Source organism: Salmo salar, chromosome ssa15 (assembly GCF_905237065.1).
Source record: "Salmo salar chromosome ssa15, Ssal_v3.1, whole genome shotgun sequence".
Lineage (NCBI taxonomy): Eukaryota > Metazoa > Chordata > Actinopteri > Salmoniformes > Salmonidae > Salmo > Salmo salar.
The window spans coordinates 47,347,116-47,366,010 of NC_059456.1; the positions used below are offsets into that span (position 1 = coordinate 47,347,116).

Genomic DNA, 18,895 nt, shown 5'->3' on the forward strand with positions numbered 1-18,895 from the left:
CTTGCTTTGTTGATGTGGTCTCTGTAGGGTATTTCTATCTCATGAATCTAACACTTAACCACAATATCCATGCTTTCAGGCCACATCTTTTGAACAGATCATACCACAGTCATTCTTCATTACGATATTGACTTGACTGTAGAAAAAGTCACTAATTGTAACAAATAACTCTCAGGCTAGACACTTTCAATGTTTTACTCAACATTTTTCACCAACATTGTTCCACATTGGCCTAGTATATAGCTCTACCATATACGCATTTATAAGACTTTTAATAGGTCCTATTATTTCATTTCAAATTTGTATCTCTTATGTAACGTACTGATAACATCTGGGCTTATTGTCTGGGCTTGTTCTTGTCGTAACAGTGTTTTGTTTATTATTTCCTGTTCTATCCTTTTTATTTTGGTTTGGTCCATATTAGCAGGTCCATGGCTCCTCCCATTAGTACCCCTACAGTAGTGTAGGTGGTATCTCCCATGTCGCCTTGTTCAAAGATGGTACTCACCCCTTCAACGGCCCCTAGCCTGCGGCCCGTCTGGCACACAGCCCGAGCCCACAGCACACAGCTAGCCTGCAGATGGTGGCCTATAGGCATATAGGATAGGATTCAAAATTCCAAAAAAGCACTCGCACATCTGGTTGCAGCTGCGTGGGAATAATGCGATTACTTCAAAGAAAAGAGAAACTCGCACACTGCTCTTGCTAGTATAACTTATTTTTATATAAGCTTACATGTCGGCCCAATATGGGATAGGATAGAAGCACCCAAATCTGTCGTACTGATGAACGCATGCGCTATCATACAATACACACACACACACACACACACACACACAAACAGCACCTGTCAACACATAATTACCATCACACTACTACAGTGATGACTATACTTCAGTCAGTTTTATATACATGATGTTCTCAATCATTTTATCAACTATACTGCTCAGTAGATAATCTGATCCGGCTGGTTTCGCTCCAACAAACATAAACTAGTTCAATACTACTACTGACACAACTAGCCCTGTGGTAGAGCCAGGTTAGTGATTCGCTTCTAGGCCACTGTACAGTGCTGGTGCTGACTGGATCGATGCTGTTTGCTTCCACTTTTCTGTTGCGGTTGACGGTACATGACGAGCTGGGTCACATGGATCCCAACCCAGATCACCTGACCAATCAGACCAATCACAGGACTAGTCTACTTCCTGTATCTTCTTTTGAACGAGATACCCATCATATAACACTGTTTTGTAGCCTGTAGTTTAATGTAAAGTATACTGCAAATTGATTTATAAATCAACTGATGGCTACAGGTGTTGAGTACAAAATGAAGTTTCCAAAATACTGGGTTGGTAAATCGATGTGGCCAATGAACTGCAAGCGGACATTTTGAAATTGAACAAACATGTAAACACATTTAAAATATTTTTTCGAAATAGTGAACTACATTTTTATAGCACGCATCAGACCTACAAAATATTGCCAAACACAAAGAAAATTATTTTAATTTGAGAGAAGTAATTCTGATCTTAACTCAAATAAAGTGTAATGGTCAAAATTGGAGTAAGACATAATATCCCAAATGGCAGTTTGATGTTGACATCATCAAAAGTTACCATAATGACCTAAAATGGCCGCCGACGTCATGTGACCGTCCCCGGAAGGTGGAGTTTCTGTTCTTGGATGTCTGCAGCTTTTACCTTGAAGGATGCGATTTCATCTGTCACTTATTCTCCCCCCATCTAGACTGTGTCAGGATAAACTGTAACACCAGTAAGTCACCACTCCACTTGTTGGAGAATTCTTCTTTAAATGAACGTTATATAATGATGTTTGACATGATTTGTGTGTTATAGATAGGGTAATGTACAGAAGTGCGATAATGGAATTACATGGATAAGGGATCAGAGCTATAGCCAAGATCAAAGAAGAAATTATAATTGTTTCTATAAATTACATTTAACTCAATTATCCAACTTTTCTTCATCTATTTTGTTAGGTTTACAGTTTTTTGCTCTCAAAATGTTACTGAAATTCCCTCCCATATGTAATGGTCCGAGTGTGGGAATGGTATTCGCTATTTGTCTTGACAATAGAAATGGTTGAATGACTTGTACAGAGGTACAGTACAACTGCTCTTACTCATTAAGAGGTCTGGACTCTGACAGAGAGAGGAACATGTGTTGTCATGACAGACAGTCACGGGCCTGGTTTATGAATGTTGCCTGGTTTATGAATGTTGGTTTCAACTGATACGAGTGCAAGGTGTGTTTGAAACTGTGTATGTGTGTTTGAGTGTGTGCGTCTGTGTGTATTCTCTCTCGCTCTGTGTGTGCATGTGGGCGTGTATGTGTGTGACAGCCTGTCCCCAAGCTGCAGCTTTATTTCACGGTAGATCCCAGTTTGAGTGACAGAACAGACACAGTCATTCACTCCAATTACTCTGATCAATGTCACTGATTGCACAGCACACCTAATGCGGCAGTAGGTAATGTGTGTAATGAAACACACACACGAGTGCGTGCGACACACACACACACACACACACACACACTCAGTAAACTCACTGGAGTGGCACACCACAGGCTTGACACGCCCTCTTGTGGAGAGCAGAGGAATTTGTATTTGAAGAGATTCTCTCTTTGCCCTTTGTGGACCTGCACCTTCTATGATTTGTCCGCATTGTGTAGAGATGTGCTTTGAAAAAAAGTTCCAAGCCCTTTTATGAGTAACAGCAGTTATTATCTTACCATATGAGCAGTCATACGTCCACTGACAGAGGACATAGATTATTGCATAGTGTACACATATACTCCATGTATTATCGTTTGTCATTTATTGTAATCTGTTCAGATCTTTTCTCCTCTGTTTTTACTTTAAGCCAAACCAAATCTTTGATTTTAGAGTTAGCAAAGTAAACATAAAATGGTCAGAGCGCAACCAACCTGCTTTCCTGCATTCAAGATCCGAGCTAGAATCAGTGTCCCAAAAAATGCTTTCTCCTTCTCTGACCAACAAATTGGTTGGTGGTAGACTAACCTAACGTAGCAGGTGTAGAAACTGTATCCCTGAATTCCAGAAACATCCGCTTTCTGCCGTCCCCGCTAAGGTTGCTGGTAAAATAATCAAGCTCACCCAGACAAAACAAAGGTTTGGTTTGCGTTGCTGACTAACCCTAACCCTGAACTAACAAACGGTCCTTCTCAGGCAAGGGACCAGAGACTCTATATGCTGGACAAAAGCTCAATGATAATGACTGGCACTCTGTCAGAGTGGTCCGACGCGGTAAAAACTTCAAACTGACGGTCGACGAAGACATGGCTGAAGGTACTATTACTGGTTCTGATGTGATGCATTGTTTTTTACATATAAAAGAGGTGAAATCCTTTGATATTCCAATCCTGCCCCTCTCCTCCCTCTTTACCCCTTTCTCCACTTCCTTTGTTATTCCCTACATCTTTCTATTTCCTCCTTTGCCTCCCCACACCCTCTCTCTCTCTCGCTCTCGTTCTCTCTCTCCAGGCCAGATGGCAGGTGACCACACTCGTCTGGAGTTCCACAATGTGGAGACAGGGATTCTGACAGAGAGACGTTTCGTCTCCTCCTCCCCCTCCTCCTTCATTGGACACCTGCAGGTAACACCTCCAGGCCTGGCAGGAACACATGTTAGACCATAAATCATCATTTGGCGCCTGGCCAGTCACTGACCTACACAGACCGAAGGGGGTCGGGGTCAGAGCCAGTGCTACTGTTATAGCCTCTAGACTTCCTCTAGATTCTCGCCCTTAAGATTTGAACAACTTCTCTCTTCCTTGCTTTAACATTACTTAGGGTGATACAAATAGCTCTCCATATTATTGTCATCGCTGAGTTATCGTTATCGTTCCCGAACTCACCTCCACCCACAGGGCCTGAAGTTCAACGGCATGTTCTACATTGACATGTGTAAGAACGGAGACATCGACTTCTGCGAGCTCAACGCCCGCTTCGGCATGCGCTCCATCATCGCCGACCCGGTGACCTTCAAGTCCAAGGGCAGCTACCTGGGGCTGGCCACCTTGCAGGCCTACACCACCATGCACCTGTTCTTCCAGTTTAAAACCACCTCCCCGGACGGCTTCATACTGTTCAACAGCGGAGACGGAAACGACTTTATCGCTGTTGAGCTGGTCAAAGGGTGAGGCATTAGTCATATGTACGAGTACCATTATTCTCTTACCTGGCCTTGTTTGCTCAGTGTTCAGAGGAGAGCGAGTGCTCTCTTGTTGTCTCTACCGCTGCTTGTGCACACACTCCCCTTCTCAGTAAAGTCTCCTACACTCACACACTTCAACTGAGTCCCATTTTTTTGGTAGTGCACGCTAATGGACACACACAGGCTGAAGGGGCTTCTCTGAGGCGGGTCCCAAAGTACAGAAACAAAGAATTACTGAAGTGTGCATCCCTATCCCTTGTCCCCTAGCATGGACACACACAGGCTAAAGTGGCTCCTCTTGGGGCGTATCGCAAAGTACAGTGGAGAAGAAGGGCCCTTAAGGAAGGGAAGTACTAAGAGCGCTGAAGCATGCATTTGTCTGCCCTTGTCTCGTCCCTCCGTAGGTTTGTCCACTATGTGTTTGACCTGGGGAACGGTCCCAGTCTGTTGAAGGGGAACAGTGACAGTGCCCTGAATGACAACCAGTGGCACAACGTAGTTATCACCAGGGACGCCACCAACACACACACCCTCAAGGTGGACACCAAGTCCGTCACACAGAACGTCAACGGAGCCAAGAACCTCGACCTCAAAGGTAACAAGAAATACGCTGATAAACATATCCTCATACACTTTCTCCCACCGTTCCAAGGAAGGTAGTAAACACACATCAAGTCTACCGGCACTAAAGATATACTTTTCAGTAAAAACCAAGCAGTCAGCCTCTATATGCCCTTCCATCATAGAGACATAAACACTGTCAATCCAACGTTTAAGCTACTGTAGCTTAGCACTTAGAATGCATGTCATTCTAAGTGATGCTAGTGTGGATGTTGGAATGTAGCCTCCGTTGATGTTTGCTCAGGTTGTTTGCTGATTTGACTGAACAAACTCGTTATAGTTGTGTAATGACTGGATTATCCTCTATTTACAGAAATGGTGTTGACGCACTCTCTGACCTTTACATCCTTTATCCTTCATTTGTTCGTCAACTCACCCCTCCCTTCATCTGTCCCTCTCTCTCTCTCTCCCTCTCTCTCCCTCCCTGAAGGGGATCTGTTTGTGGCAGGGCTGGGGCCTAACATGTACCAGAACCTTCCTAAACTGGTGGTCTCTAGGGAAGGTTTCCAGGGTTGTCTGGCGTCTGTAGATCTGAATGGCCGCCTGCCTGACCTCATCAACGACGCCCTGTTCCGCTCCGGACAGATCGAACGCGGATGTGAAGGTACGACCCATGACCTAAGACCCCTACACCAAATGAACCCATATATTATGTATGCGTCCAGTTCCAAATCGACCCCGTGCACCCTAGATGACTAGATCTTGACCCTCTACTAATTGCTATACTATCGTCCTTGCCCACTCACACCTTTTGACCATCAAGCCCAGTTCATTTATGGCCACATAGGGTCCCGGCCTAATGGTGTACTGCAGTGGTTCCCAACCAGTGGTACTAGGACCCCTGGTGGTACATCACCTATCCACAGGGGGTACTTGAGAAGACTCATTAGACCATAGGCCTACTGGTAAAATACACATGAGGGGGTACTTCAGGGGTACTCTGGGCAGTGGTTCAGTAACCGAAAAAGGTTGGGAACCACTGGTGGACTGTGGTAAAATAATAGACTGGGGCACTGCATCTACCACTAGGTGGTGCCAAAGGATCAGTATTCAAACTGAGCTTGTTCTCTCACAGGACATTCCTAAACACACAATGACTTACACACCAATATCTATAAACCTGATCACTTTTTCTAGCTACTCCTTTTTCTGCAATCTAACAGATGAACACTAATTAACCACTTAACATAACAAAGTGAAGTACTTACCTTTATAGTCACTATGCTTACCTATACTTCTACTATACCAGATACTCAAACTAACCCTATGGTCCCTCACTAACCTGACTCTGTTGTTTTTCCCGCTTCTTTCTGTTCTGTTTGTTGTTTTTCTGCGCTAACAAAGTTGGTTTCACCAAAGCCGACCTGCAAGGTAGAAGGTTCAACTCTCAACGCTTCTCTGAGGCGTGGCTGAATGCTGTGTGCAATGCATTGTGGGTGTAGCATGTCCCACTGCTGGCGAGGAGGGCTCGCTCTCTGGGAGTGGCGGCAGAAATGTTGGAGAGAGAGAGAGAGAGAGAAGGATGAAAGAAGAGAGAGACACAGAGGGATAGAAAGAGAGCAATAAGAGGGAGAAAAAGTGAGAGAATCCAGAAGGGAGAGACACTGAAAGAGAGGTGAAAAACAATCATTCCAACCCATACACAGAGAAGCACATCCACTATTAACCATAAGGTCCATTTCCAGCCCAGGGCTGTAGTACTGTAATTATGTTGTCCTACTCGTAGTTGCTGTCTGCCTATGGCCGCGGCACCGGCCAGCCCACTCTTTATGGTAATCATGCTCTGTTATGTCCATCCGTCCGACACAGACCCAGAGTAGCAGAGTCTATTACAGTTTGAACAGAAACAAACTCGTGTTCATGCTCCCATGGTCAGAGAGGAGAGTAGGGATTATTACTGGAACATAGGATCAGAGTTGTAATTAAATAGGTAGAAGATAGTACATGTAGGGTATATACACTGCTCAAAAAAATAAAGGGAACACTTAAACAACACATCCTAGATCTGAATGAAAGAAATAATCTTATTAAATACTTTTTTATTTACATAGTTGAATGTGCTGACAACAAAATCACACAAAAATAATCAATGGAAATCCAATTTATCAACCCATGGAGGTCTGGATTTGGAGTCACATTCAAAATTAAAGTGGAAAACCACACTACAGGCTGATCCAACTTTGATGTAATGTCCTTAAAACAAGTCAAAATGAGGCTCAGTAGTGTGTGTGGCCTCCACGTGCCTGTATGACCTCCCTAAAATGCCTGGGCATGCTCCTGATGAGGTGGCAGATGGTCTCCTGAGGGATCTCCTCCCAGACCTGGACTAAAGCATCCGCCAACTCCTGGACAGTCTGTGGTGCAACGTGGCGTTGGTGGATGGAGCGAGACATGATGTCCCAGATGTGCTCAATTGGATTCAGGTCTGGGGAACGGGCGGGCCAGTCCATCGCATCAATGCCTTCCTCTTGCAGGAACTGCTGACACACTCCAGCCACATGAGGTCTAGCATTGTCTTGCATTAGGAGGAACCCAGGGCCAACCGCACCAGCATATGGTCTCACAAGGGGTCTGAGGATCTCATCTCGGTACCTAATGGCAGTCAGGCTACCTCTGGCGAGCACATGGAGGGCTGTGCGGCCCCCCAAAGAAATGCCACCCCACACCATGACTGACCCACCGCCAAACCGGTCATGCTGGAGGATGTTGCAGGCAGCAGAACGTTCTCCATGGCGTCTCCAGACTCTGTCACGTCTGTCACGTGCTCAGTGTGAACCTGCTTTCGTCTGTGAAGAGCACAGGGCGCCAGTGGCGAATTTGCCAATCTTGGTGTTCTCTGGCAAATGCCAAACGTCCTGCACGGTGTTGGGCTGTAAGCACAACCCCCACCTGTGGACGTCGGGCCCTCATACCACCCTCATGGAGTCTGTTTCTGACCGTTTGAGCAGACACATGCACATTTGTGGCCTGCTGGAGGTCATTTTGCAGGGCTCTGGCAGTGCTCCTCCTGCTCCTCCTTGCACAAAGGCGGAGGTAGCGGTCCTGCTGCTGGGTTGTTGCCCTCCTATGGCCTCCTCCACGTCTCCTGATGTACTGGCCTGTCTCCTGGTAGCGCCTACATGCTCTGGACACTACGCTGACAGACACAGCAAACCTTCTTGCCACAGCTCGCATTGATGTGCCATCCTGGATGAGCTGCACTAACTGAGCCACTTGTGTGGGTTGTAGACTCCGTCTCATGCTACCACTAGAGTGAAAGCACCGCCAGCATTCAAAAGTGACCAAAACATCAGCCAGGAAGCATAGGAACTGAGAAGTGGTCTGTGCTCTCCACCTGCAGAACCACTCCTTTATTGGGGGTGTCTTGCTTATTGCCTATAATTTCCACATGTTGTCTATTACATTTGCACAACAGCATGTGAAATTTATTGTCAATCAGTGTTGCTTCCTAAGTGGACAGTTTGATTTCACGGAAGTGTGATTGACTTGGAGTTACATTGTGTTGTTTAAGTGTTCCCTTTATTTTTTTGAGCAGTATATATATATATATATATGTGTGTGTGTGTGTGTGTGTGTGTTTGTTAGAATATATCCTATTATACTGAGACACTGATGGGAGGTTATTACTGTGTCAGGTGGGACAGAGGAAGCAGCCAATAGCATCACATCCCTGCTGCTGAGCTTTAACCAAGGCTAGTTTCAGGGGGTTCCCGGAGTTACGTATACCCGTCTCTGTATATCAAAGTAAATAACTCAAATGTGAAAAGTCGAGATATACAGGAAACTATAGCAAATACTGCAACTGCGCATCAACCGTGCTGTTGAGGCCATCTCTCAGCCCCCCCTCTCTCTCTCTCTCTCAACCCTGTCGTACTCCTTCCTTCCTTTCTCTGCTGAAATGAGAAAGTGCTGTTACAGAGAGTGAGTCTTCCGGGACAGACAGGGTCGTGTGACTGAATACCGTCACCTGCATTAGACAGTAAAGGCATTTTCAGCCAGCAACTATACTACTTCTTTTGTATTCTTCTGTTTCACCTCCAATGTCTTCTCATTTCTCACATATTCTCTTTCACAAGACACTTGCACTTAAATGATAGTTTATTTGCAGTTGTTTCTGTTTATCATTTCACTTTTTGAAATTCATTTTTTCTTTTGGAGGTTTTTTGATAAGATTTTGTATGTTATTTGTTTTAATCCAGACGGATTTACTATATACATATAATGCATTGTTCTTGTTTGCATTCCCTCTTCGACAAGTATTCAAAAGTGTGAGATACTGTATGTGTGGTGGTGGTTGGTGGAGAATGGTATACACACATCCTGTTTGACTTTGAATACCCCTTCGACTGTCTCAACGGAGTGCATACTCAGGGATATGCACTACTGTACTTGCACACTCTGAAGTGTTCACTTGTTATTGTTCTTGTTTTCATTTCTGTGTGTCTTAAGTCCATGGTGATGTAAATCTACAGTGTTTCCCGTTATTGTAATGTTTCACTTCCTGGAAAAAGACGTGTAGTTTTTGATCGTTTAATGAGGAGGGTGGGAACGTTTGTTGTTTCTGTGACTCCTGTACAGTATCTGTTATCGTAAGCCACATGTGGACAAAGTCGTCTATTTCTCTTTTCTGTTCTTGCCTGTTCATAATGGTTCTTATGCAGTGTTAAAACACACAGAGAGAGTGTTGTGTTTTCTTTCTCCAAACGTTGAGACGTCCTATTGGAACGATACGGCCCGCATGACCCCCCCCCCACTTCCTGTTCCACACAAAGTGCACTACTGCATGGTACCTCCAATGATGGAGCTCAGTGGCACCCCCATGTGGTTACTCCACACCTTTACACCCTGTCTGTTCCTCCAGGACCCAGCACTACCTGTCAGGAAGACTCCTGTGCCAACATGGGCGTTTGTATTCAACAGTGGGAGAACTTCACCTGCGACTGCACCATGACATCTTACACAGGGACACAGTGCAACGACCGTGAGTACTGTTGACTTTTTACTGTACATATGCAGACAGACACACAGATAAAACACAGTACACATACACACACACACACACACACACACACACAGGCAGACACTTTCAACTTTACCATGACCTGTTACACTGAGGGACGCTGTGCAACAACCGTAAGAACCAGGGGTCAAGGGTTTTCTGCATCATGCTGGATGTTACCTTATTCTTACGCTGTATATTCTACTTTCTCTGTGACAGCACCAGTGAAAGGAATGGTGTGTGTGTGTGTGTGTGTGTGATAGTCAAAATATGCCCTACAAAAGCGGTTGAATTGGTTTGAAATGGTTCTCAGTGTCACACCTTCTTGTTGTTTGGTCACAGAGCTTTAGTAACTTGGCTTTATGAGTCAGTGAGTGACTGATGTTATGTAAAACTGCTGGTTCTGCCCAAGCAGCCATTTTATAAACACCCCTAAAGAGGTTTCTCAGATGTGTGTGGCTCTTATCCCCGTGACGATGGGGACTCTCGTCTTCAGTTTGCGGTGGCAGGCGCGCACAGTGGCGTGCACAGTCTTTCACGGGTCAGTGCAATGTAAGGGTCGCTCTGCCTGCTTTGCCCGTAGCACAACTAACGAGCTGAATCATGTCGAAAAGGAGCTGTGATCACACTGGCCTTTCATACCGGCTAATGCTGCTGGTGGCTCCACGGCTCTCGTCCTCTACCTGTCTCTCTCTTTCCCTCGCTGTCTCTCACTCTCTTTAGGTCCTCACCTCTCTTGCTCTCTTGTTCATTTGCTCTCTTATCTCGATCTCTCTCTCTCTCGTTCTCTTCCCTGTGTTTCTTGTCCTGTCTTTGACACAGAGTCGTGGTTTGAGGCGATGAGTGCTACTCTGACCCAGTGATTAGCCCATGGTCATGCCTCAGCAGGCATCCCAGTGGTTTCATATCTAATCCTGTTGACACTTCAACTTCAAGGGCACAGCATCACCATTATTTCCATCCTAAATACTTCCCTATGCAGGGTACTACTTCTGGCTAAATCCCTCTGGCTTTGTCTTTGTGGAATTGTTTTGTATTTTGCTTTAATTGGACCCCAGGTAGCACAGTTGTAGCCAGCTAATAGGGATTCTAATACCAGTAAACAAAACAACAACAACTTAATTGTTAGTTGTTACCTATTAAAACAGGGGCCCTTTGGGTGCTGTTAAATGTAGTGGTTTAATGTTCTGGCCAGGTACCAGATTAGTGTTCCATCTGTGTTTTATAATCCATCCTTTTAGTTATTCTTCTCTACTGTACCGTTTACAATTGGCTGATTCATCCCCCCTCCTCTCCCCTGTAACTATTCCCCAGGCCGTTGCTGTAAATGAGAACGTGTTCTCAGTCAACTTACCTGGTAAAATAAGGGTAAAATAAAAATAATGATCAAGTAGAGGTTCCTCTTCCCCGAGGTTTATAAAGTGTTCATAGAGCCTCCGCTAGATGGCAGTAATGTACCGAGCATCTCCGTATGCAGCCTAGCCTACACCAGGCTGGCTAGCTGAGAGAAGAAATTAGATGCAATCCCCTGAGCATGAAATCAGCTTTCCTCATCTCTCTCTCTCCCCCGCTATCCCTCTCTCTCGCTATCCCTCTCCAAACACACACACAAACACACCCCTCTCATGCTGCACCTGCTGCAGAAAGTGGATTGCTATGACGCTTTCTCCAACGAACACAATGCAAAAGTGATATTTCAAATCATGTTGTTTGATAGTGAAACTGAAGGGGTCCCAGTGTGGTTCCATAGCTGTGCTGCGAGGCTGTGCTGCGAGGCTGTGCTGCGAGGCTGTGCTGCGAGGCTGTGCTGCGAGGCTGTGCTGCGAGGCTGTGCTGCGAGGCTGTGCTGCGAGGCTGTGCTGCGCTGTGTGTCAGGCATGAATCGAGCGCAGCCTCACGTGAGTGTGGTTCTAATTAGCACAGTGCAGAGTAGTGGAGAGTGGAGCATCTTTACATTTACATTTACATTTAAGTCATTTAGCAGACGCTCTTATCCAGAGCGACTTACAAATTGGTGCATTCACCTTATAGTATCCAGTATCCTTTCTCTCTCTGGCTCTCTGGCTCTGTTTGTCTCTATCATTTTCTCTCTCTGTGTCTGTATGTCTCACTCTGTGTCTTTCTGTCTGCCTGTCCGTCTCTGTCTATATTTGTCTGTCGCTGTCTGTCTCTACACACATCCTGTTTGACTTTGAATAACCCTTCGACTGTCTCAACGGAGTGCATACTCAGGGATGTCCGTCTCTGTCTATATTTGTCTGTCGCTGTGTCTGTCTGTCTCTGTCTTTCAATTTTCAATTTAAGGGGCTTTATTGGCATGGAAACATATGTTTACATTGCCGAAGCAAGTGAAATAGATAATAAACAATAAAAAATAATCAGTAAACATTACTCACAAAAGTTCCAAAATAATAAAGATATTTCAAATGTCATATTATGTCTATATACAGTGTTGTAATGATGTGCAAATAGTTAAAGTACTAAAGGGAAAATAAATATAGGTTGTATTTGCAATGGTGTTTCTTCTTCACTGGTTGCCCTTTTCTTGCGGCAACAGGTCAGAAATCTTGCTGCTGTGATTGCACACAGTGGTATTTCACCCAATAGATATGGGAGTTAATCAAAATAAGATTTGTTTTCGAATACTTTGTGAGTCTGTGTAATCTGAGGGAAGTATGTGTCTCTAATATGGTCATACATTTAGCAGGAGGTTAGGAAGTGCAGCTCAGTTTCCACCTCATTTTCTGGGCAGTGTGCACATAGCCTGTCTTCTCTTGAGAGCCAGATCTGCTTTCAGCGGCCTTTCTCAATAGCAAGGCTATGCTCACTGAGTCTGTACATAGTCAAAGCTTTCCTAAAGTTTGCGTCAGTCACAGTGGTCAGGCATTCTGCCACTGTGTATTCTCTTTTTAGGGCCAAATAGCATTCTAGTTTGCTCTATTTTTTTTGTAAATTCTTTCCAATGTGTCAAGTAATTATCTTTTTGTTTTCTCTTAATTTGGTTGGGTCTAATTGTGTTGCTGTCCTGGGGCTCTGTGGGGTTTGTTTGTGTTTGTGAACAGAGCCCCAGGACCAGCTTGCTTAGGGGACTCTTCTCCAGGTTCATTTCTCTGTAGGTGATGGCTTTGTTATGGAAGGTTTGGGAATCGCTTCCTTTTAGGTGGTTGTAGAATTCAACAGCTCTTTTCTGGATTTTGATCATTAGCGGGTATCGGCCTAATTCTGCTCTGCATGCATTATTTGATGTTTTACATTGTACACGGAGGATATTTTGCAGGATTTTTGCAGAATTCTCCCTCTCTCTCTTTTTATTTCTCTCCTTCTCTCTCTCTCTCAAGGCTCTGGGGGTGACATAGAGACCTGGCAAGCATGCACTGTGGGTGACGGTGGCATCAAATACCACCCTTCTAACTCTCAAGTTATGCCAGGTTCTGAGTCACATTGAAGGCTGTTAGAAAAAAGTCATCATGAGTCAAAGTTAGTGTTGCCTTTGTTCATTTCATCTGAATGCAGCCAGTAGAGCATTTTTCTCTACTCGTGGTAAGATTAAAGTGAAAATTCAGCCAGGCAGTAACCTACATTTCTGCTGCGGTACGGTTGGCGGTTTGTCTTGTTTTACTGCAGACTCTAAGCCTTTACAGCAAATCCCTATATTGTATCCAACAGGGTACTGAAAGCAGCAGGCAGGGAGACAGACAGACAGACAGACAGACAGACAGACAGACAGACAGACAGACAGACAGACAGACAGACAGACAGACAGACAGACAGACAGACAGGCAGACAGGCAGACAGGCATAGAGGCAGACAGGCATAGAGGCAGACATAGAGGCAGACAGGCAGGCATAGAGGCAGGCATAGAGGCAGACAGGCAGGCAGGCATAGAGGCAGACAGGCAGACAGGCAGGCATAGAGGCAGACAGGCAGGCAGGCATAGAGGCAGACAGGCAGACAGGCAGGCATAGAGGCAGACAGGCAGACAGGCAGGCATAGAGGCAGACAGGCAGGCATAGAGGCAGACAGGCAGGCATAGAGGCAGACAGGCAGGCATAGAGGCAGACAGGCAGGCATAGAGGCAGACAGGCAGACAGGCAGGCATAGAGGCAGACAGGCAGGCATAGAGGCAGACAGGCAGGCATAGAGGCAGACAGGCAGGCATAGAGGCAGACAGGCAGGCATAGAGGCAGACAGGCAGACAGGCAGGCATAGAGGCAGACAGGCAGGCATAGAGGCAGACAGGCAGGGAGGAAGTCAGGGAGGGAGGCAGGGAGGCATAGTTAAAAAATAAGACTCATTTTATTTCACCTTTATTTAACCAGGTAGGCCAGTTGAGAACAAGTTCTCATTTACAACTGCAACCTGGCCAAGATAAAGCAAAGCAGTTCGACACAAACAACACAGAGTTACACATGGGATAACACAATAGAAAAGTCTATATACAGTGTGTGCAAATGTAGTAAGATTAGGGAGGTAAGGCAATAAATAGGCCATAGTGGCGAAATAATTACAATTTAGCAATTAAACACTGGAGGGATAGATGTGCAGAAGATGAATGTGCAAGTAGAGATACTGGGGTGCAAAGGAGCAAAAAAATAAATAACAATATGAGGATAAGGTAGTTGGATGAGGAGATTTACAGATGGGCTGTGTACAGGTGCAATGATCGGTAAGCTGCTCTGACAGCTAAAGCTTGAAGTTAGTGAGGGAGATATAAGACTCCAGCTTCAGTGATTTTTGCAATTCATTTTTGCAATTCGTTCCAGTCATTGGCAGCAGAGAACTGGAAGGAAAGGCGTCCAAAATAGGAGTTGGCTTTGGGGATGACCAGTGAAATATACCTGCTGGAGCGCGTGCTACGGGTGGGTGCTGCTATTGTGACTAGTGAGCCGAGATAAGGCTGGGCTTTACCTAGCAAAGACTTATAGATGACCTGGAGCCAGTGTGTTTGGGGACCTTCAGGCTCTGATCAGGCCCTACACCCAAACAAGGGCACTGCGTTCATCCACCTCTGGCCTGCTGGCCCCCCTACCTCTGAGGAAGCACAGTTCCCGCTCAGCCCAGTCAAAACTGTTCGCTGCTCTGGCACCCCAATGGTGGAACAAGCTCCCTCACGACGCCAGGACAGCGGAGTTAAATTAAAACACTGAACTGATAAGTAGTTGGTAACAGTTTGGGTCTAGAGTGTCTCCCCCTTTGAAGAGGGGGATGACCGCGGCAGCTTTCCAATCTTTAGGGATCTCGGACGATACGAAAGAGAGCTTGAACAGGCTAGTAATAGGGGTTGCAACAATGGCAGCAGATCATTTAAGAAAGTGAAGGTCCAGATTGTCTAGCCCAGCTGATTTGTAGGGGTCCAGATTTTGCAGCTCTTTCAGAACATAAGTTATCTGGATTTGAGTGAAGGAGAAATGGGGTAGGCTTAGGCAAGTTGCTGTGGGGGGTGCAGAGCTGTTGACCGGGTTAGGGGTAGCCAGGTGGAAAGCATGGCCAGCCGTAGAAAAATGCTGATTGAAATTCTTGATTATTGTAGATTTATCAGTGGTGACAGTGTTTCCTAGCCTCAGTGCAGTGGGCAGCTGGGAGGAGGTGTTCTTATTCTCCATGGACTTTACAGTGTCCCAGAACTTTTTGGAGTTTGTGCTACAGAATGCACATTTCTGTTTGAAAAAGCTAGCCTTTGCTTTCCTAATTGCCTGTGTATATTGGTTCCTAACTTCCCTGAAAAGTTGCATATCGCGGGGACTATTCGATGCTAATGCAGTACGCCACAAGATGTTTTTGTGCTGGTCAAGGGCAGTCAAGTCTGGAGTGAACCAAGGGCTATATCTGTTCTTAGTTCTACATTTTTTTGAATGGGGCATGCTTATTTAAGATGGTGAGGAAAGCACTTTTAAAGACTAACCAGGCATCCTCTACTGACGGAATGAGGTCAATATCCTTCCAGGATACCAGGGCCAGGTCGATTAGGAAGGCCTGCTCGCTGAAGTGTTTTGGGGATCGTTTGACAGTGATGAGGCAGACAGGGAGGCATATAGACAGGCAGATAGACAGGGAAGCATATAGACAGGGAAGCATATAGACAGGGAAGCATATAGACAGGCAGGCAGCAAGGCATATAGACAGGCAGACAGGGATGCAAACAGCGAGGCATATAGACAGACAGACAGGGATGCAAACAGCGAGGCAGACAGACAGGCAGACAGACAGCGAGGCGTACAGGGGGGCGTACAGGGAGGCAGACAGAGGGGCGTACAGGGAGGCAGACAGGCAGACCAGGACTGTCTGCACCTTCCATTTATCTACAGTTGACAGTTTGAGTACTGCACTACTCACTCCTAAACTCAGACACAAGACAAAGAGAGACAGAGAAAGAACTTACAGCACTCTTGAACCTTTTATGCATTTCTCAGCCCTGACTTGTGTAAGGCTTTAGCTACAGGTACTGTTCTGCAGAGTAAATGGCTGCAGTCGAACTGCAGTCGGGTTTGGGACCAGTTCTTGTGGTAGCGGGTATGGGCGGGTACGGTATGAAAATATGTGGTTGCGGGAGAGAGTGGGATGAGTCGCACACAGACCTCCACTGCAGACCTCCACTGCAGACCTCCACTGCAGACCTCTACTGCTTCTTTTATTCAACTCTCTCACTCCTTTTTATAGCTGTTTTTCGGCGCCTCTGTTTGGTAATGTGTACAGTAATGGCTGAGTGGTTTTGTCATGGTGCTCATCGTCGACCTTCTCGCCTCACTGCTTCGTTTCACTCTTCCTCACCCCTCCTCTCTCCTCTCTTCTGACCTCTCCTCTCCTCAACCCTTTTACTTGGTTTGCATCATTACCTCACAGTTCTAGTGTAATTCAAGGACATCAGGGATGGGAGGGAGCTATTGCAAAATGGAGAACGGGCCGGATGCGGCTCTCCTCTCTACATCGGGGCAATTACTCAACTTACATAATGGAATTAGCTGCTGTCTATTATTTGTCTATTTCGCCCAACAAAGGTCAAGCTTTATTATTCATTCACAAGCCAGGACACACACGCACATTGTTTCACACACAGTCGGGCAAACACACGGTCACACACACATGCGCACGGATGCATTCAAGCAGACCACACAGAGGCACACAAACATGAACAAACCCAAACTAACTTAAACACACACACACCAATGACACACACACTCAGAGATGAAAACAGTTAATGAGTTTGTGTTGACATTTATAATTGCTTAGATGGCTTTGTAATAAATTGCCCTCTACCAAGCCAAATGGCCTTAATTTACTTCCCAAGATGCATTTGGAGGGGTGTCACGAAGTCTGGCTGCTTGCATAAAACTGCAGCTGAGTTTCCCTCCATGTTTTATAAATTCATTCTTTAGTCACTCACCTTCCCAACACAACGTTTTACAGGGGATGAGGCCAAAGGACATAATGGTATACACACATTGTGTCACTGGAGTAGGCCATGTTCTTCAATCTGTAAAGGAATATTAAGTGTATTCTTTTCTATGTGAAAAGAGGCATGGAAAATGAGATAGTGTCCTTGCCATTCTAAAACCACTGCATTATTAATCAGTGAAAACTGGATTGAGAAACGCCTTCTGTGATTCACACACATGGCACGCGCACTCATACTCAAACTTATTTTCTCGACACACACACTTTCTTGCTGAACACACACACACCCCCCAGACCACACGCACTTATCACAAACACAGTGTACATGCCCTAGGTAGTGTAGTAGATATGATGGAATGTGGTTATTCATAGCTCCCTCATGCATACCTGAAGAGTTTTCATTTGAACAATGAATAATGTAATGTGCAGTCACAGTAAATGTGATTAAGTGGTGCAGAGGCAGGATAACAGGTGTGTGTGGGGCTGGGAGGGTGTCTAGAGGACCAGGGTAGCATTAAGGAGGGTGGAGGCTTGTCTGGGAGTCAGTGGTGCTGAGGGGGGTGTCTAGGAGACCTAGCCTGGGTAGAATGTAGCTAGGCCAGTGTAGAAGCAGGTGTGCTGGGAGTTGTGGGGTGCGTAGAATAAGATGTAGGGATGGGGCTTGGCTGGGACAGGAACAGTGGTGTCGTGGGCTTCATCTCTCCTCTTCAGAAGGATGTCATGCACTCTGGTTCAACAGTCTGTCCAAATGGAAACAGACATTCTGTCCTGACATCTTCTCCTGTATTACACACTAGCTACAGTACCTAGTAAAAAAAGGATCACACTGTCCAATGCCGCAAGCAAAGGCCCTCAAATGCACAGAGGGGGACGCAGCCTCAGCCTCTGTGACGTAAACATGAGCGAGCCTTGTGAAGAGAGGAGGTGAATGGAGGAGAGAGACATTGATGAGCAGCTAGGTGCTTTAGGGTAGAGGAGGGGGAGTGCAGTGATGCTTTGTTGTGGCCCAGGGGAGAGGGGTATTACCCCAGATCAAACAGATAGAATAATCCCCCAAACACACACACACACACACACACAGTCTTGTACAACTAACCTTGTGGGGACACGCAATTCAGTCCCAATTCAGTCCCATTCAAAATCCTATTGTCCCTAACCATTAACCCTAGCCCGTACCCTTACCCTAAACTTAACCCTAACGTTAACACAAAAACCTAACCTTAACCCTAAACCTAACCATAAAATGAACCCCTAACTCTAAACCTAATTCTAACACTTATTCCTTAACCCTAAACCACCTAGAAATAGCATATGACCTTTTTGGGATTAACAAAATGTCCCCAAGTGGTCAAAATGTTTTCGTTTACTATTCTTCTTGGGACTTCTGGTGTCCAGAAGTCTAGTTAAACGAGCCCACACACACACACACACACACAGCTTTTCTACACTTCACTCTGTGAGAGGACAAGGATGAAATAAATGTCTTCATTAAAGCTGCCCTATGCAGAAATCGCTCAGCCATTTCCTGGTTGCAAAATGTCTAACAGTTCACCTATTTTCAGTTTATATGACCATATAAGCAAGTATAGTGACGGAAATCGTTGTGTTGTCTAAAAAACTGTGTAATATATTTTCCCTAACCAAATATATTGTATTTTCAGCTGTTTGAAGCTGGTGTACAAAACTGA

The 18,895-nt window shown here is 45.5% G+C and overlaps 1 protein-coding gene across 15 annotated transcripts in view; it reads left to right on the plus strand.

Moving 5' to 3' along the window:
• The window catches only part of nrxn3b (neurexin 3b), a 416,790-nt gene that overhangs the window by 182,453 nt on the left and 215,442 nt on the right, over positions 1–18,895 (plus strand). For 10 of the 15 annotated variants that reach the window (XM_014145020.2, XM_014145028.2, XM_014145023.2 and 7 more), the window contains 8 exons: positions 1,747–1,773; positions 3,208–3,327; positions 3,523–3,635; positions 3,909–4,177; positions 4,600–4,790; positions 5,247–5,420; positions 6,161–6,187; positions 9,678–9,797. In XM_014145020.2, coding sequence (XP_014000495.1) covers positions 1,747–1,773; positions 3,208–3,327; positions 3,523–3,635; positions 3,909–4,177; positions 4,600–4,790; positions 5,247–5,420; positions 6,161–6,187; positions 9,678–9,797 — 1,041 coding nt within the window. The remainder of the gene's footprint in view (positions 1–1,746; positions 1,774–3,207; positions 3,328–3,522; positions 3,636–3,908; positions 4,178–4,599; positions 4,791–5,246; positions 5,421–6,160; positions 6,188–9,677; positions 9,798–18,895) is intronic. The other 5 variants (XM_014145029.2, XM_014145026.2, XM_014145027.2 and 2 more) reach the window with 3 other exon arrangements.